The sequence below is a fragment of the Oryx dammah genome, unplaced genomic scaffold (genome assembly GCF_014754425.2).
Source record: "Oryx dammah isolate SB20612 unplaced genomic scaffold, SCBI_Odam_1.1 HiC_scaffold_10, whole genome shotgun sequence".
Taxonomy (NCBI): domain Eukaryota; kingdom Metazoa; phylum Chordata; class Mammalia; order Artiodactyla; family Bovidae; genus Oryx; species Oryx dammah.
In genome coordinates, this window is record NW_024070194.1 from 75426059 (window position 1) to 75446874 (window position 20816).

At 36.4% G+C, this 20816-nt stretch overlaps 1 protein-coding gene across 1 annotated transcript in view; it reads left to right on the forward strand.

Annotated features, from left to right (window-relative positions):
* ESF1 (ESF1 nucleolar pre-rRNA processing protein homolog) overlaps window positions 1-20816 on the forward strand; it is a 60877-nt gene that overhangs the window by 8611 nt on the left and 31450 nt on the right. The window contains exons 5-9 of the mRNA XM_040248288.1: window positions 213-313; window positions 1274-1426; window positions 4036-4150; window positions 5834-5978; window positions 9303-9464. Of these exons, the coding sequence (XP_040104222.1) occupies window positions 213-313; window positions 1274-1426; window positions 4036-4150; window positions 5834-5978; window positions 9303-9464 (676 nt within the window). The remainder of the gene's footprint in view (window positions 1-212; window positions 314-1273; window positions 1427-4035; window positions 4151-5833; window positions 5979-9302; window positions 9465-20816) is intronic.

Sequence of the window (20816 nt, forward strand, 5' to 3'; positions counted from 1 at the left end):
GATTCTCAAAAATAGCCGGGATAAAAAAAATACCAAAGATTTAATTCAAATTATTTTATCCAGTCATTGTTCACACATGGGAGCATGTGTGTATGTGCCATTCTTGCTGTTTGCATTCTGTCCAGTTGTTTAGAGCTCCTGACCTTCAAAGGTCTGTATATCTTGAGAAAAGGGAAGTATAAATTACTTTGATCTTGTTTTTTTGTGTTTAGATATATCCTTCAGAGTTTGGAAAGGAGAGGATGAAGGAAGAGCACATTCAAGGACCAGTGGAATTATTAAGCATTCCTGAAGATGCTCCTGAAAAGGACTGGTATTAAAACACTCTAGAAAATAAAACTAAACCTCATATGAGTTTGTGTCACTAATTCAGAATTCTGGTCACTTTCATAGTTGGAACTAAAGTTTATATTTGTGCCATTCATGGTTAAAACAGGTTGCAAAGAAAGTTAAAGTCTGCCAGAAGTGGCACACTATTCCAAACACATTTTCTGTATATATTTATATTTCTGTATTCATGAAAGTAATTATTACAGTTTTGAAAAACATTTCATGGTTAAACCTGATTCAAAAAGTTTTGCTTTTTTTCTTAGATGTTGATTTCTATGTAAAGGGCATTGAAACTGTTTACCTCCAAATTATATAATTTTTGTTAGTTAAATAGAAAAATATAAGAATGCAAGAATAATAAAGTTCTTAATCATCATAATGTAGAGAAATAAATTTTAAGTACTTTTGAATCCACTAGGTGGAGCTATATGTGCACTTAATAAAAATTGGTGGCAAATTTTTATTTGCCAGATGAAGACCCTCAAAGAATATGCTAGAGTTAAGTAGGTTGAACTTAAATACCATTTAGTCTTGACATGAATAAAGTTTTACAAGATCAGGTATTTGTTTAAAATAAAAGCTAGTGCTTTCCTAGCATATGTTACACTGCAGTGGTCCTCTTCAGTGGATTTACTTGAGAAAACTATATATGGTAATAAAACAAACAAACAAAATAATCTATAGGTAGCCACATGTAATTCTTGCTTTCCTTTTCTAAATACAAAATTCCAGTCAAAGTCCCTAGTCTGTACCTTGTCAAAATAATAAATTGTGCTTAAGTATTTAATGTTAGGCAAGAAGGCTATTCATAAAGGAAGATGGATTATAATAAAAGCCAGTTTGTAATATGTTTTTCTTGGAACAGTTACATTTCTTTTTTACAAGGAGAGAGGTATTTGTGTTCCTGTTTAAGTAAGCCTAATGAGTTTTTCCCCCTTTTTAGGGCCTCTAGAGAAAAACTGAGAGATTATCAATTCAAACGACTGAAATACTATTATGCAGTAGTAGACTGTGATTCTCCTGAAACAGCTGCTAAAATTTATGAGGATTGTGATGGCCTGGAATTCGAAAGTAGTTGTTCGTTTGTAGATCTAAGGTAATTAGTGTGTGTGGTACCAGTTTAATCTTGTAGCACAATGTAACTGTAAGAACTGAGATATTAGAATTGGTAGTGCTCTCTGTTGTTTCATTTTCTAAGAGGATTTCTCCCTTTTGGTAGAGTGCTCTTGTAGAAATCACTCTTAAGAAAGAAAACTGAAATGAGAAAATGCTAAAGTGTCAGATAGAAGTCACCTCACATTTATGTGCTTTCAGATCTGTCAGATGTATTTTTAGGATGGCGGGTTTTATGTAATGATGTTTCTTGGCAGCTATCTTTTAGAACTAGAGAACCAGGGTGAAGTAACTTTATCAAAAGCATTGAGGTGGAGGCAAAGGAATTTGCTAACAGACTAGTGTCTCTCGATCTGTGCTGTCTAGTACAGTAGCCAGTAATCATATCTGGCTTATTTACATTTAATTAAAAACTTAAAAAAATTAAAATTCATCTGCTTAGTCACACTGGACACATTTCAAGTACTTAATGGCCCCATATTGGGCAGAACAGGAACAGAACTTTGATGACATCATCATAGAAAGTTCTATTGGACAGTGCTGATGAGTAGATGGTCTTGCTGGCCTTGTCTTCAGACTTGGGCATCATTTACACTGTGTGCTCAGGATTCACTGACCCAAGCTGAAAAACCTTACATGATTGGGAATGTCTGTTCTAAAGAAACCAGGAAGCTAAACTGTCATATCATTTTATCATTAGCCTAGTTCCTTGAACCCAGTAAACCATTCTACTGTAACACTGTCAATAGAAATCACTTTTTTTTTAAGGTTTTTAATTTTAAATTAAGTATCAGTATATTAAGGCTTCTCTGGTGGCTCAGACAGTAAAGAGTCTGCTTGCAGTGCAGGAGACCTGAGTTCAGTCCCTGCATCGGGAAGATTCCCTGGAGTAGGAAATGGCAACCCACTCCAGTATTCTTACCTGGAGAAGTGCATGGACAGAAGATCCTGGCAGCCTACAGCCCATAGGGTCACAAAGAGTTGGACACGACTAAGCGACTAATACTGGAGAAGGCAATGGCACCCCACTCCAGTGTTCTTGCCTGGAGAATCCCAGGGACGGGGGAGCTTGGTGGGCTGCCGTCTATGGGGTCGCACAGGGTCGGACACGACTCAAGTGACTTCGCAGCAGCAAGTGACTAATACATAGACACATCAATATATTAAGAGCGTGCTTCACAATCATTGATTCTTTTTTTTTTCTTTTTTGTTTTATCTTCTACCTCTTGAAATCACTTCTTTGTATCGAAGTTTGTTAGAGGCTTTCTTGTCAAGATGAAATATTTTAGGGGGAAAAAAATGCATCAGTTGATAGTCGCTGGCTTTCATACTTCAAAAGCATTCTGACTCAGAAAAATACAAATAAAATTTTTTTAATTGATAGTTTGGGGTAAGATTTTAGCATGCTTAAGTATATAGCAAGAAGGACCTATCTTATCAAACAAGCTGTTTCCTTCTCTTTTTAATAATTTCAAAAGGAGGTGCTTGTTTTAAATGTATTAATTGTAGTTACTAAACATTAGAATGTCAGACCGCCTGTCATGAGTTCATGTTTACATGTTCTCAGGATCATTTTGTTCTTTCTTTTCCTTTTTGGGACATTTCCATGTAGTGTTAGAATAACCTCTGGCAGTACCTAGCAAATAAGATCAATGACCAGGGAAGAAACTTACGTACCCTGTTTTATTTTGTCATATATTTTCTTCATAAGAGAAAATTGAGTTTTCTGCTGCTATCCTACTATCTAGGGAACTCTTTATTCATCTACCTCAAAATCATGCCTATTGACAATGTTTAAAATATTGGTCTCAGAACCGTTTCTTCTACTAAATCTGTGCAAAAGTATATGTGGTGGAGGATATTCTGTAGACCTAGTAAACCTTAATTTTTCATTCCTTCCCTCAAATATAATTTTTGGTATAATATATAGCTCATGCTTTTTTGTGTGTGTGAAAATAAAATTTATAAAAATGATAGAACCTAAATATAATAACCATGGATCATTTCTCTTTGCTTTTTTCCTCCCATTCATTAGCCTGATGGCTAAGGATTATCAAACAGTTACAGTAGCTAATTTACATTTAACTGCTATTATTTGTGATAGAAATTATAAGATAATAGCAAAATTTTTAGTGTTGAAGAATCAGGCTTAAGCTTTTCATTATTTCAGTGATAGTGATTTCATATGATACTTTATTTTCAGAGTACTTCCCCTTTAATAATTTTGTCTGATCTTCAGAATATCATGAAGCAAGTCAGTGACTATGTTATCAGGAATCTAGGTCTTTTTGAAGCATGAGGGACTCGTGTGTGTTTACACCAGACTCACATTAACTGACTCCTAATGCAGGGTTTCTACCTATAGAGTTCACTTAGATTTAGTGGAATTACAGATTTATAACTTATGAATTTCAAAAGTTTTGTGCCAAGATTATTTCTAGCATTGTTTACTTCATCTGCATGTGTGTTCTGTAGAACCTCTATGTGGTATATATGTATAAACTATACTTAATTAGAAGACAATCTAAACTCTGGTTGTTTATCACTGCAGCATATGTTTAAATGAATTCATTTTTTTCCTTTGTTTCTTAGGTTTATACCAGATGATATTACTTTTGATGATGAGCCCAAGGATGTAGCCTCAGAAGTGGATTTAACAGCATATAAACCAAAATATTTCACATCTGCTGCAATGGGAACATCAACGGTATTTCTTCACTTTAGAAAGTATATAGCTGAACTCCATTGTTGCTTTAAGAAAAGACTTTGTTATTTACTTACAGCATCTTTAGAAATGGAAAGTATTCAAAGTTTTAATGCATAAGTACAAATAGAAATGAAACACAAGTGTATTTGCATTTTTATCTACCCCATCTATTTGAACCTGTTTCCAGATTTTTGTTACGCCTTTAAGCCTGAGTCAGTTACCTGCAAATGTTTCTTTTTTCTCTTCTATCTTTCCCATACAGTCTTACTTACCTAGATTCTTTAATAAGTAATATGTCAGTTATTAGTATCCTAGGGAGTAGGGGGAGGAGCTAACACTACTTCAAATCACAGAAGCAGTGCAGATTTAAAATAGGAACACATTTTTTTCTGCAGATATGACCCCAAATTGTAAAAACAATTGAAGTAGAATAATTCTGGACTACTCAATGTCACATTAATGCTTAATAATAAACAGCCAAAAGATTTTTATTGAATTAGTTTGTTACTTAGCTGCCTAGCTTGTCTGCTTTCCTGCCCCATGTACCTTTTACCCATAGCTGAACTCTGCAGCAGCCCCACAGGCTTCTCATTGCCTTTCTTGTGACAAACTACTGTGCTTTTCTGAGGCCAGCCCGGTGGCAGAGTTGGTGTGTCTGCCACCTGCAGCCTGCGGATGCTGTGTGGCCTTGATTAGTCACTGAGTATAGGGAACCCCCACCAGTGTGCACTAAGTGAAGTCTGAAAGATTCAGTCACATAAAACCTAAGTTCATGTTATTTTCAAGCCTAAAAACTAGGCAGGCCTATCCAGTCAGCCAGTCTTGAGTTCCTACGGCCTGACTGTATCATCCATGTCTGTCTCAGTTTAGAAGTGATTTTGTGGTCATCAGCTTAGTCTTAATGATCAGAATAGGAATAATTCTGAATTTTGGAACTAGCAGTAATTTCTCCAACAATGGCAGTTATTTTAAGGATTGAATCTCTTAGTTAATCTGGGGAGATTAGCCTGAGAGGGAAAAAAAAGTAAGGATGTGGAACCTGCCCTGTGATGGATATTAAATCTCTAACAAGACTCAGAATGGGGGCTTCGTAGAGGACAGGAGCATGTCCCCAGACCAATCATGTTATAGATAAATTCCTGTGTCATGAGGATTTCCTGTACTTTGAACCAGTAAATGCCTTTCTAATCAGTGGCTTTTAATATCTTTTGGAAAAAGGACCACACTGAGATTGTTCTAAAAGCTTTATCAGTAAATTTCAGTTTGTAGACCTCCTGAAATGCCTAGAACTCCAGGTGAAAAACATGTTTTGACTCATTCACAATAATGTTAACTTTTTCACTAGTGTAGTTTCTTATTTTCACCACAGTCAGTCCATATACTGATAAATTTTTACTCCCAGTAATGAAGTGCCTTGCATATAGTAGAGAGTTAGGATACAGGCACAGGTTAACTGAAATGCTTTCCTTTCCACAGGTAGAAACTTTTGCCTTAACGATGCTATATAGTATTGATTTTAGTATGTCTTTATTAGTTTACTGTTAAACATCCACATTAACAATAAGTATTCTTTACAAGTTTGGGTTGCTGACATTTCCATTTTTACATATTATTTTATATTTTTTATTTTTTATTTTATATTTCAATTTTTATATGTCATTTTTTCTTATTCGTTGGTGGAAGGTGGAGATCACTTGGGATGAGACTGATCATGAAAGAATTACAACACTCAACAGGAAATTTAAAAAGGAAGAACTTTTGGATATGGATTTTCAAGCCTATTTAGCTTCTTCTAGTGAAGATGAAGAGGAAATAGAAGAACCACAAGGTATTTGTTTGCCTTTTGGTGTTCTACTTTTGTAAGCATTTGAATACTTAATCTAGACTTACTAATGACAATATGTCTTTGGCAGTAGCTTGAAAGAGAATATCTAATCCTTAAATTGTCTGTGAAGTATGCTCACATTTACAGTATTATATATACTTGTAGATAGTAATTGAAGTTTTTTATTTAGAGATATTTTTTTAGCCTGAATTTCTTCAACCAAAGACACTTTTTTTAAAACCCTAACCTCAACAAAAAAAAGGGTCTGGTCTTTTAGACGACACATGATTCTTACAGTTAGGCAATCACCTAAACAAGTAAAATGCTTTATCACCATCCCTTTTTTAAACTAAGAGCTTTTGGATTGTTTTTTACGTGCCATTTTTCTGCTCAGTTAGTTTACAAAGTAGACTCTTCCTGTTCATTTAGTGATTATCCTAAAAATCGTGGCTTGCATCCTTATTAAAGTTGAATACTAATTAATACTTTTACCCTCCTAGAGAAGACAAGGAGTCTTAAAAGAGCTTTCATGCTGTTCTGTGTACCTTACTTCTTAAGTACCGCAGGACATTAATATTACTGTTTGGTTTACATTTACTCACATTTTCCCTACTTCTTTTGCTCCTTGTTCTTTTCTAAATCTCATACTTCCGTTTGGGATCATTTTCTTTCTACCTTAAGTATATCTGTGGTAATTTCCAAAATTGAGTTTTAGTTTAGTCTAAAAATGTCCTTATTTGGCCTTTATTTGTGAATATATTTTCATGATTAAAAAAAAATTCTAGGTGGACAGTCCTCTTGTTCCCACATTGATGATAATATTCTGCTGGCTTCTGATTTTGTTGTACTTTCTTCAGTCTTTTGAAGGTTGTCTGGATTTTATTCTTTGCATTTAAAAGTTTTCTCTTTCCTTTTGTCTTTCTGCAGTTTTAATATGAACTAAGAATAGATTTTTAAAATTTATTATGCTTGGGGTTTATTGGGTTCCTTGAATTTGTGGCATGGTATCTTTTAATCAGTTTTGAAATATTTTCAGCCATTATCTATTCAGGTATTTCTTCCCCCTTCCCTGGGACTCCAATTAAATATATATTGTATCTTTTCACTGTAACTTCCATGTTGTTTCTCTCCTATATTTTTTTTATCCACTGTCTTTCTATTTCTATGCTAGTCTACTTCTGGTTGATCCTTGCCCTGGAGTATGTCTTTCGGGGTCCCTACTAAATATGGGGTACTAGCCTGGAGAATCCCAGGGACGGGGAGCCTGGTGGGCTGCCGTCTCTGGGGTCACACAGAGTCAGACACGACTGAAGCGACTTAGCAGTAGCAGCAGCATTTGGTTTTTTAACTTTTGTCTTACTGGCCTGCGAGACTGCCAAAACTGTTGGTTAGTCTCAGGGCTATTTGTTTGGTAGACCAGTATGTGCATTCAGGGCAATGGGGTCCTCTCGATAATGATCATCTTCTCCTTAATTTTGATTTGGTAATTCTTCACTAACTTGTCAGTTCTTTGAAGTTTTCTTCTTTCTTTTTAAAATAACTTTGAGGCTTGGATTAGATATTCTTTGCCCCAGTGCCTTTCTTTTCATAGCTATGAAATGGGAATCATAATAGTACCTGCTCATGGTTGAAAAGATTGAGATAATATATATAAAGTCTTAGCATACTACCTCATATCATATATTTTTACTTCTAAAACTTTAAGGATTAATAGCTTTTTGTTTGAAATGTACTGATTAAGTTTTTAAAAACGTACATTTTTCTTCAGTATTTTAATTGATTGCAAGCTTACTATAATCTATAATTTAGTACCTCTGATAGATGCATTAGTGTATTTGAATGCTTTGAAGTTACTGGATGTTCCTGTTGTAGTTTATAAGAGATCATACCAGGGCTTTTTACTGTTACATTTTTTTTTCACTCCTTATATAGAAATAAGTCTTTCACAAAGTATTGTCCTTGAATTGGGAGAAAACAGACTTACATGAGTTAACCCACATTTTAGAGCTTCAGAAAGTAAAATTTTAGTACTGGAAAAAATCAATTTAAAGTAGGCCATCAGAGACTTACCACTAAAATTTCAACCTGGAAGCAGCTTGCTTCTAATTATGTTTTCAGAAGTAAGCTTTTAATAGAAAGAAATACATTGCCATTTTGTTAATGCGTTCCTGATGTTTTATCCATTGAATTACGGGATATATGACAGAATTCCATCCAAGATTATTATTGTGGCATAAAGCACAAACAGGAAAAAAATGAATTTCAGCTGTTCAAGTGAAAATGTAAAAGTGTGATAGGATGGAAAGAATGTTGTGGACTAGTTTTTATTCATTCAGAGGAAAAAAAACGTATAAAAACATTTATTTAACCAATTTTTTTCACATCACCTTTTGAAGATATAAGGACAGTCTGTTAACATTGATGTTTCACAGCTAAATGCTTAATAATATCGGATGTATTTAGTGACCAGTTAGCTATAGCTCATAGAAGAGAGAGTCTTCTGTAAAGTTTCCCTTTACTGAGGACATTTACTCAATTCAGTTAGTCTGTATGTTTTGCGTTAAAACCTAGGTTCTTAATTTATGTTTTGACGTGGAGAATTACAGTGGAAATACAGAGCAAACACACTTTTCATCTATTAGTTTTCTTTGGTATTTGTTGCCCGTGAATTTTATACCGTTCCTTTGTATTATGATTATTTTTATAAAATTGGGAAATGGAAATGTGAAGCTTTTCTACATGGGAGAATTAAATGCACAAGCTTATAATTTGTTCATTTTTATTCTTCATGTGCTAATGAGACCCTAAGAGTAAGCATGCTTGCTCATTATCAGGTGGAAAGGACTCGTTATTCTTTTGTTTTAGATAACAGGCAGCTTCCTTTATCTGTGTCATTGAACAGCTAAGTCCATGTATCAGATGCATCCCAACACTACTCAGACTCCTTTTATTGACCATACATGTGTTGGATGGTAGGAGACATAAAGGGGGAAAAAATGCCATCCCTGCTTTCTTGCTTATAGGGTGGAGAAGTTCAAGGATGTTACATGACTACAGGATTATTTTGAGATGTGAATTTTAATAAAAAACAGTGATTCCCAAGTATACTGTTGTTACCGTACTAACTTATATTGCAGCTGATTTTTATTGTAAATAAGATTTAAGTCATTTAATTCATTTTGTGTTAAGTTTAAGTCTGATTTTGATATTCTGTTGTTATAGTGTGTCTGACAGCTTTGAGAAGAGTGCTGCAGTGACTGAAATTGAACAGTGAAGTTAGAAGTGAAATTATTTCTGTATATTAAGTGAAATTGATTTTTTTGTTAGGTGATGATGGAGTCAGTGTAGAAGAAGATGGGAAAACAAAAAAAAGTCAGAAGGATGATGAAGAACAAATTGCTAAATATAGGCAACTCTTACAAGTTATTCAAGACAAAGAAAAGAAAGGCAAAGAAAATGATATGGAAATGGAAATTAAGTGGGTTCCAGGTAAGAATTAGATACTAACCAAATGTTCACTGTTTTCCTTCATTTGGGGACATCAGATAGAAAAGAGGGTCAACTCTTTGGAAACATTAACTTAAAAAAAATCACATTTTCAGGAATGTTTTCATGAGGAAGTTAATATGATATTTGCATATATCATTTAATTCACTTCGGGACTACTGTTTTAGACTCTTACTGGCTTATTCTTGGTTTCTTTAATTTACTCACTATAAATTACCGATTTATGAAAGTAGCCGTTTCCTAGGCTTGATTCCAGTGTTCTCAGAATATAGAAACTTGATTCCAGGCACCATGTATTCTAAAGTCATTAAACTTCTTTTCAAAATATGTAATTCATAAGTGGATTTTTCTCTAGTAACCACTAGTAGACTTTACTTAGTGAGCATTCACTAACACAAAATATGTAATACGTAGTTTTCCATCTCAATTAATGCAATTTTAAAATATTCTTGGATAGTCCAAGAAGTATATATAACGTTATGATTTTTATAACTGCCTTGAAGGATTCAGGAACTTTTTAGAGTAGTAAAATACTACTACGATAATAATTAAAACCTTGTCAAAGCTAAACCAAGGTAAGAGGATAAATGAGGGTTATTTTCTAACATAGGTATTTTTTCTTAACAGTCTTGGGCAAATCAGCATGTATCTTTCCGAGTAATACTGTTCTTGCAAATTACTGCTTTTTATGTATACCTTAAAGATAAATACGATTTTGGGCAATGATTCAATTATTTTAGCCTCAGTTTGTCTCTAGATGAAAGAATACTGATAATAACACCATTGCTTAAAAGTTAAGTGTTCTGTATTCATTTAGTTCTGTTTCTTACAACTCATTTGTTTTTGCACTGAGAGTAAAATAACTGTTTTCATAGATTTCATCTATATTTGAGGATAGATCCTTAGAGTAAATTTATCAGGATGTCCATATGTCTCCTACATGTTCCGTAAGAATTCGGTGCTGTGTTTTAACTCATTTGTTTTAAATGTTTGGCTTTTGCAAGAAGTGGTGGAAAGAAAAAATGAAGTTTAGTAGTATTAGCATATGAACAGTGGCTAAGGGAACACAATTAATTTAGCCTGGAGAGGAAAAATCTAAAGTGACTTAATATTTTCAAGTACTACTCGCATGATAAGTATGTAAATGAAGACTTAATCTCAGTTTCTACCTCAGAAGTCAGTGTTTCACCAGTGGATAAAAGTTGAATGAAAGGTTTCAATGTAGTATACAGAGGAATTCTCTGTGTTAGAATTGTTCAGTAAAAGAGCACAGAGGCTGCATTAAGGGATTGTCAGTAAGTTTCGCAGTAAGGCAGTTTAAACCTACCACTCAGAGGTGTGTGAAGAAATTTTTTACTTGAGGTCCTTGGGTTAATGATTCTAAGAAATGTTGGAGTCTATCTTTTAAATCAAATATGTTGGAATTGTAGCTTAATTCTAATCTTAGGATGAGCTTATTGAATGAAGATATTTTAAGTGAATGTACTTTAAGTTGAGATATTCAGGTGATAATATAAGAAAGAAGATTTAAAATAAATTGATTGAAAAGTTTTCTATTAAATATTTTGGAGAGATATTGAGTGGACCAGATATAGCTGTTGTATTTATTAATATAGTTTATATAGTGAAAAATACCAAAAAGTGATGCGTAGGAATATTTAAGCAATACAGTTTTCCTAGGATAAACCTCACTTAGTCATGGTGCATTATCCTTTTGATTCCTAGACTCAGTTTAATAATGTTTTGTTAAAGATTTTTGCACTTGTGTTAATGAGGAATACTTGCCTATAGTTTCCATTTCTTGCAGTGTCCTTAGCTTTTGGTATCAGGGTAATGCTGACCTCATGTAATAAATTAGCAACTGTTCCCTCTGATATTTAGCAGTACATTTTTATCTTGACTTTGCTATTTGTGGATGTGATATTAATGTCATGTAAAATATTTTGAAATATAAAATGAAAAATTATCATCTGTAATTCCATTTCCCTTATTCAGCCACTGAGTGATTAGGTAGATTGTGGTTTAATTTATCATTTCTCTATTGGCAAATATTAAATAATATTTCTAATATTAATCATATTTTAATCATATTTCTAATCTTTCACTTCAGTAGGTCCATGGTATTGGAAAGAAATGTGATCTAAGGCTGTTACAAATCCCAAAGCCAAAAATATCAGTACTTTCTTAGATCTCTTCACTTTCATCCCCAGCCAAGTAATAGGCTTACTCTTTTAGGGTCTTTCACTTATAAAAACAATTTTTTAACAAAGATGCTCCTCCTCCCTCCCCAGCCCCCTGTTTTAGAAATGTCAGTGCATGTGAGAACCTGCAGAGACCACAAGGAGAAGCTGAGGCTGGCACGTAGACTCACTTGCCAGTCAGTAACATGACTTCCTCACTCACATAGCAGCTTGACATATGCTCTGGATCAACCTGTGGTTCTCTCACAAGCTGCTGAAACTACCAGGGTCCAAGCCTCAAAATTTAAATCTCAGATGCCAAGGATCTAGAATGTTATAAATAATCTATAGCTTTTTCCATATTTTGAATTGTTTTCATAGGATAGCTTCCCAGAAATAGAATTACTAGGAAAGGACACAGACACCTTTTGTGTCTTGAGATTATTGCCAAATGCTTTCCAAAGGGGTTGTACCAGTTTTTAGTGCCTTCAACAATGATGAAAGTGCCAGGTTCATGGAATTATCATCAACATTCACAATATAATTTTTGCTCTTAGTTGAAGGAAGGAAAATTGATATTCTGCTGTATAATGCATTTTTTTAAGGTCTTTAACCACAGTATTTTTTGAAGGCCCCATATGGGGTATTATTAACCTGTAGATCCTTGGTGTGGTTGTGCACACGAGTACGTGTGTGCACTTTCTGTGTGTGTGAGAATGTAAGGGGTCTGTTACACACTGACATGTTAGATGAGCCAAATGAACTTCTCTTTCAGGATCTCGGTTTACTTATTTGGAAAGTGGGGCTAATAATACCTTTCTGGCTTAACGAGGTACTATAAATGTACTTTCATAGTTTAGAGTACTATTCATGTCATAGGTGTATTTTGTTGAATTTGTCTCTTAAGGAAGGTATGTTCCCGGTAACAATTACCCTGAACCACAGAACTTTTTTGATGTTATACTTCAGTAAACCACAGAGGGTCAGTATAAGATTGTACTTTATCACACATCAGTTTTTCTATGACTTGCATTTCCCAAATATTAAACTCTTTAGAAAAATAATAAGTACTCTTAATAATCACTAACACTTGTTGAACTATGGCTTCAGTTCAGTTCAGTTGCTCACTCGTGTCCGACTCTTTGCTACCCCATGAATCGCAGCACGCCAGGCCTCCCTGTCCATCACCAACTCCCGGAGTTCACTCAGAGTTGCGTCCATCGAGTCAGTGATGCCATCCAGCCATCTCATCCTCTGTTGTCCCTTTCTTCTCCTGCCCCCAATCCCTCCCAGCATCAAAGTCTTCTCTAATGAGTCAGCTCTTCGCATGAGGTGACCAAAGTACTGGAGTTTCAGCTTTAGCATCATTCCTTCCAAAGAAATCCCAGGGCTGATCTCCTTCAGAATGGACTGGTTGGATCTCCTTGCAGTCCAAGGGACTCTCAAGAGTCTTCTCCAACACCACACTTCAAAAGCATCAATTCTTCGGCACTCAGCCTTCTTCACAGTCCAACTCTCACATCCATACATGACCATAGGAAAAACCATAGCCTTGACTAGATGGACCTTAGTCGGCAAAGTAATGTCTCTGCTTTTGAATATACTGTCTAGGTTGGTCATAACTTTCCTTCCAAGGAGTAAGCATCTTTTAATTTCATGGCTGCAATCACCATCTGCAGTGATTTTGGAGCCCCCCAAAATAAAGGCTGACACTGTTTCCACTGTTTCCCCATCTATTTTCCATGGAGTGATGGGACCAGATGCCATGATCTTCGTTTTCTGAATGTTGAGCTTTAAGCCAACTTTTTCACTCTCCTCTTTTACTTTCTTCAAGAGGCTTTTTAGTTCCTGTTCACTTTCTGCCATAAGGGTGGTGTCATCTGCGTATCTGAGGTTATTGATATTTCTCCCGGCAATCTTGATGCCAGCTTGTGTTTCTTCCAGCGTGGCGTTTCTCATGCTGTACTCTGCATATAAGTTAAATAAGCAGGGTGACAATATACAGCCTTGACGTACTCCTTTTTCTATTTGGAACCAGTCTGTTGTTCCATGTCCAGTTCTAACTGTTGCTTCCTGGCCTGCATACAGATTTCTCAAGAGGCAGGTTAGGTGGTCTGGTATTCCCATCCCTTTCAGAATTTTCCACAGTTTATTGTGATCCACACAGTCAAAGGCTTTGGTATAGTCAATAAAGCAGAAATAGATGTTTTTCTGGAACTCTCTTGCTTTTTCGATGATCCAGCGGATGTTGGCAATTTGATCTCTGGTTCCTCTGCCTTTTCTAAACCCAGCTTGAACATCAGGGAGTTCACAGTTCACGTATTGCTGAAGCCTGGCTTGGAGAATTTTGAGCATTACTTTACTAGCATGTGAGATGAGTGCAATTGTGTGGTAGTTTGAGCATTCTTTGGTATTGCCTTTCTTTGGGATTGGAATGAAAACTGACCTTTTCCAGTCCTGTGGCCACTGCTGAGTTTTCCAAATTTGCTGGCATATTGAGTGCAGCACTTTCACAGCATCCTCTTTCAGGATTTGAAACAGCTCAATTGGAATTCCATCACCTCCACTAGCTTTGTTCGTAGTGATGCTTTCTAAGGCCCACTTGACTTCACATTCCAGGATGTCTGGCTCTAGATGAGTGATCACACCATCGTGATTATCTGGGTTGTGAAGATCCTTCTTGTACATTCTTCTGTGTATTCTTGCCATCTCTTCTTAATATCTTCTGCTTCTGTTAGGTCCATACGATTTCTCTCCTTTATTGAGCCCATCTTTGCATGAAATGTTCCCTTGGTATCTCTAATTTTCTTGAAGAGATCTCTAGTCTTTCCTATTCTGTTGTTTTCCTCTATTTCTTTGCATAGATCGCTGAGGAAGGCTTTCTTATCTCTCCTTGCTATTCTTTGGGACTCTGCATTCAGATGCTTATATCTTTCCTTTTCTCCTTTGCTTTTTGCTTCTCTTCTTTTCACAACTATTTGTAAGGCCTCCCCAGACAGCCATTTTGCTTTTTTGCATTTCTTTTCCATGGGGATGGTCTTGATCCCTGTCTCCTGTACAGTGTCACGAACCTCATTCCATAGTTCGTCAGGCACTCTACCTATCAGATCTAGGTCCTTAAATCTATTTTTCACTTCCACTGTATAATCATAAGGGATTTGATTTAGGTCATATCTGAACGGTCTAGCGGTTTTCCCTGTTTTCTTCAATTTGAGTCTGAATTTGGTAATAAAGAGTTCATGATCTGAGCCACAGTCAGCTCCTGGTCTTGTTTTTGTTGACTGTATAGAGCTTCTCCATCTTTTCCTGCAGATAATATAATCAATCTGATGTTGGTGTTGACCATCTGGCGATGTCTTAGCTTGACTTAAAAAAAAATTTAGACTGTTTAAACTCCCTGTCTTTTTACATTGGATTGCGCAATATAGGGGGCTTCCCAGGTAGCACTAGTGGTAAAGAACCTACATGTCAGTGCATGAAACGTAAGACACACAGGTTCAACCTTAGGTCAGGAAGATCCCCTGGAGGAGGGCATGGCAACCCGCTCCAGTCTTCTTGCCTGGAGAATCCCATGGACAGAGGAGCCTGGCAGGCTGCGGTGCATAGGGCTGCAAAGAGTTGGACACGACTGAAGTGACTTAGCACGCATGCAGTATAGTCACATTCGGAGTTTTAATTCCGTAAGAGTAAGTATAAAGAGAGGCAGATAGCAGGTACATGGGTGTAATAACTAGAACGAACTGTTCTTTCTGTTGATACTCTAGTTCCTCATGGAAATGTGAGAGGATGTTATTAATGTTATAAATAATTTAAAATGTTAAATTATAAGATTTTTAAGGAAAGCTGTAATTCATTGTTTTGATGTGGGATATTGTTTCCCATCTCAGTGTGTTGCTATTAATAGAAAAGTATCCTATCTGACTCATTTTGATGAGCAGAGAAGGTGACACATGTAATTAGCATATTGAGCCTTCGTTAATGAACTTGCCTCATTGGGGAATTTGTGATATACATAAAAGTGAAGCATAATGAGTTTTATCTCACAAATATATAATAACCTCTCCTGTATTAATAGTTCAGTTAATCTGTGTGATAATTTTTTGTCGTAGATAATGCAAGCTGTATATTTTGACCTTTGACATTTCATCCAGAATATGAATAGACGTGTTCATAATGACGTTTCTTTCTCTATCATCTTAAAGGAGATTGTTACTGTTGTTTAATCACTGAGTCATGTCCCACTTTTTTGCAACCCCAGGTGCCTGTAGCCTGCCAGGCACCTCTGTCCATGGGATTTCCCAGGCAAGAATACTGGCGAGTTCCAGGTGCCATTTCCTTCTCCAAGGTATCTTCGCGACCCAGGGATCAAACTCGTATGTTGCATTGGCAGGCAGCTTCTTTACCACCGAGCCACCTGGGAAGCCAGTATATTAATGCTCACCTGTTGCTAAGCATTCACTTTTATTTGGCCTAGATTGACAAGGAAACAGATGTTTGCAAGACTAGACGTGTGTGTGTGCTCAGTCACTGAGTCATGTCCGACTCTTTGCAGCCCCATGGACTGTAGCCCGCCAGGCGCCTCCGTCTATGGAATTTTCTAGGCAAGAAATAGTGAAGTGGGTTGACATTTCGTCCTTCAGTCTTCCCAAACAAAGGATGGAACCTGTGTTTCTGCATCTCTTGCATTGACAGGGGGAGTCTTTACCACTGAGCCACCTGGGAATCCCTAAAGGAGATTAGTATGATTAAATGTCCTCTGTTTCTTAGTTACCTGCTGATTAATGGACACTGGTGAAAGGACATCTAGTCTTTTTTCTATTCAGCGTCTTTCAGTGCCTAAGCTTTCCTTCAAATACTTATTAAGCATATGCCAAGAACCATTCTAGATACCATTTGTATGAGCAAAACATAAATCCTTGACTTCTTAAAGCTTATATTCTGGTTAAGGGGAGACAGATAAGTCTTTAGTAGGAAAATATTTAGAAAGTAGAAGCCTTCCCAGGTGGTTCCATGGTGAAGAATCCGCTGGCCAGTGCAGGAGACACAGGTTTGATCCTTTGGTTGGGAAGATCCTTTGGAGAAGGAAATGGCAACCCACTCCAATATTTCTTGCCTGGAAAATTCCATAGACAGAGGAGCCTGGTGGGCTACATACCATGGGGTCACAAAGAGTCAAACAGGACTGAGCAGCTAAACAGCAGCAAAAGTAAGTAGAGGTCAGAGGGTGAACCATGAGAGGAGAGTGTGCAAGCAGAGAGGTGACAAGTGACTGGCTTTGAAGTTGTGGCTTATATATTGTGTTTGAGGAGCACAGGGAGAGCAGTGTGACCACAGGGAGGGCGTGAAGGAGAGAACAATGGATGCGGTCAGACAGGTAACAGGGCCAAGTCAGAAGGTCTTGCAGGCCAGTTTTAGGCCTTGATGTCTTCACCAAGTGAGATGAGAAGCAATTGGATCTATGCCAAAACCAATACAGAATTGTAAAGTAAAAATTAAAAAAAAAATAAATTAATTAATTAAAAAAAAAAGAAAATGAAATAGATTATGCAAACATATTTTGTTTAAAATATATTAAGGAAAGGAAAAAAAAAAAGAGAAGCAATTGGAGTGTTTGAGCTAAGGAGCAGTGAGATCTGACTTGGGTTCTTTTCCAACTTTACTGAGATATAATAGACATATGTTACTTTGTGAGTTTAAGGTGTACAGCATAAATCTTGTTTCTGGTATCTGTTCTTTATTCTTTGTACTTCCTTTCCCCCATCTTTATCCTGTCTCCCTTTTTGTATTCAGTGACCCAATGGGAAGTGTAAACAGACTGTGACTATGGTATTATTCATTCTTTATTTAGAAATAAAATGTTTTTGAATTAGTTGGGCATTCATTTTACTAGGCAGCCCGGCTTCAAACAGTTTAATTTTCAGACTTCTCAAAATCTGTTCACTATTTACTTTTGGCTGTGTGTCTATTTCCATTTATTGCCAGTGTATCCATTATTTGAGATAGTCACAAAAAAATGTTTTTTTGGTCAGAACTTTTAAAATAATCAGATGTTTAAAATTTTGAGTTCATTGTAGACGAGAGCATTAAATGGAAAACTGAACTTCAAATAAGCTGAAAAGAGTTTGCATTTTGCTTCATATTTTGGTCAGGGGGAGGACACCAGTTTGCAGTGCACTGTTGTTACTTGGCCACAGCTAGTTGATGGCTCAAATTTTAAAACTTAGGTGTACACTCCTTCTGTAAATCATCCAGTTAACAGATTGACTGTAAGGGCCTTGTAAGGTAATAAGCTGAAACTTTTTACTGTGCAAAAAGGAAAAAAAAAAAAACAATAAACATTTGAATCATTTGTGGAATGTGTCGTAAAAATGAGAAGCAGCTAAAGTTATCTAAAAGAACAATGCTAGCACATTTTCTCCATAGAGTTGCCAGTAAATTTCTTAGAATTTCCTGGATTATTTTAAAGATAACTTTCTCTGTTGAGATTTAATTTTTTTTAAAAGTTTTCCAGGAATCTTCAAAAAAAAAAATCTAAAGCAAAACTGAAGATATTTTTATAATAACACTATTTTCAGAAAGTACTCAAGATTCTCATACGTTTAGAAGTTTCAGGTGAACTGGTCTGCTATTTTAGGATCCCAGTTAAGTATGTAAATCAGTAAGGGCCTCTGGTTGCCAGCACCTAGGCCATTGCTCTTCATGTGGTCCTTCCGTCCGTTTGCATCTGCAGCCACAGCTTCCAGACAGTAGTACTTTTTTGGACTTTGCCTTAGATTTACAATCTGCCTGAAGTTGATTCAAGAACAGAGAGTGTGTTTCATGTATTGTTTTCCCACAGCTATGCTGATTTGTTTGAAGTTGTGAATTCTTTGGTCTTTAAAACAGAGCTTTTGCTTTTTCTGTTTGAGATTGTCCCACATCATCATTCTACATCCTAACTGCCTGGCTAACAAACTGTCATTTTTCTCACACATGTTCCATATGTTATTTTGACAGAATTCACTCAGACTGCTTTCAGCAGTTTCATTATTGCTCATCTTTTTTTTTTTTTTTTGTCCCCCTTAAATTGAAAAGCCATATATCCTTACACTACTTTAACATATTTGGTTTTTTCCCCAATTTTTTTGTGATAAAATACACATAGCATAAGCTTTACCATCTTAGGTGCGTTTTAAGTGTATCGTTCAGTGGTATTAAGAACATTCATACTATTGTGCAGCCATCATGACCATCCATTTCCAGAAGCATTTATGAAACTACATCTCTGTATCCATTAAACAACTCTTCACTGGCCATCCCCCAACCCCTGAAAACCACCATTCTACTTTCTGTCTCTCTGATTTTGGCTCCTGTAAATATCGCATATAAATGGAATCCTAAAATATTTATCTTTCTGTCACTGGCTTATTTCAGTTAGCAGAATGTCCTCAAGGTTCATCCATGCTGTGGTATAAGTCTGAATTTCTTTCCTTCCTTCTTAAGGCTGAATAATATCCCATGGCGTGTGTGTATGTGCATACACTTTGCTTATCCAATTCATCCATTGATGGACTGGATGCTGTCCAACCATCTCATCCTCTGTCACCCCTTCTTCCTCCTGCCGTCAATCTTTCCCAGCATCAGAGTCTTTTCCAATGCATCGGCTCTTCACGTCAGGTGGCCAGAATATTGGAACTTCAGCATCAGTCCTTCCAATGAATATTTAGGGTTGATTTCCTTTAGGATTGACTGATTTGATCTCCTTGCAGTCCAAGGTACTCTCGATGGTCTTCTCCACCACAATTCACCAAGATCTAAGCATCGTCAGCTTAGATTGTCATAAAGTATATTTCGCTGTAGGTTACTGTTACTCCTTCTCTCTGTGGAGGCATGGAGAGATTTAAAAATATTTTTAAAGTAATTTATTTGGATGCATAATTTTGAGCCAGAAGCACAGACTTCTCAGCATGAGGGAACATTTTGGTCCATGGCCAGGATCACATGTGTGACAATGTCTAAGAAGCCTGTCTTCTGAGAAGCCGTCTTCTGTTTAGTAACCTGTTCTGAAGGTTTCAAAAAAAAGGCGGGGGCAAGGGAAAGCTTTTGCATATTTGCTGTTGAATACTGCAGGTTTCTAGGCATACATGTTAGTGTTCCAAAATTCTGATATCTTTTTGGACACAAAGAATGCTTGACCTGTCATAAATTAGTAGATTTCTGTCAATAGAGAATCCCTAAGAATTGCAACAACGCTCGCTTATAAAAGCAGCCATGGATATAAATCGAAGTCCTAAATTTTCTAAATTTTAATGTTACTTTCATTCTCTGTTAACTCTTATTCTATAATTTTTTCAGTGTTGCAGGACATTGCCAGTGAAATAAGATGTGGGGTAATTGCAAATATTAGAAACGTTGAAAGAGTAAACCTTAAATGATATTCTGCTTCAGAGATTCCCACCCAGCATACCACCTGTGAGTTTCTGATTTGCCCAAGGATTGATCCCTTTCTCCTTGAGGCCAACCAGAGACCCCAGCTGCGTTTCCTCCTCTGGTTGTCTCTCCTATTTACTCCATTGTGCCGTACAGCATTATTTTATGTATCTATCATCATAGGAAAAAGGTTGGGAATACACTGCTTTGCTAATAGTTATTTGGGAAGTCTTTTTAACAGTAGTCTGGTCAGAATTACAGTTTACTTATGTAAACTTATCCCAGTAAAGGTAGAAGAAAATTCTTAAGAGTGCAGCAGCAAGAAAAATCTAGCTAGTTAAATGCTAGTGAGGCCAAAGTGCTTTTCATTTCTTTTCATTTTTCTTAAAGACGGGGTTTTTTGGTTTAATTGATTTAGAAATGCTATTTTGGTTGTACTGCAGCCTCAAAATGCCATTATGTTAGTGGCTTCTCTAGTCTCTCCCAGGGAGGAAAACAGACACCTGAGTTTCAGGCCATTAGTTTATAGGTGGAATTTTTTAAAAAGTGTATGGATAGGGACCTTATAATGAAGTTTGTATGTGTGAAGTCACTCAGTCATGTCCGACTCTTTGCGACCCCATGGACTGTAGCCTACCAGGCTCCTCCCTCCATGGGATTCTCCAGGCAAGAGTACTAGAGTGGGTTGCCATTTCCTTCTCCAGGGGATCTTCCCAACCCAGGGATTGAACCCTGGTCTCCAGCA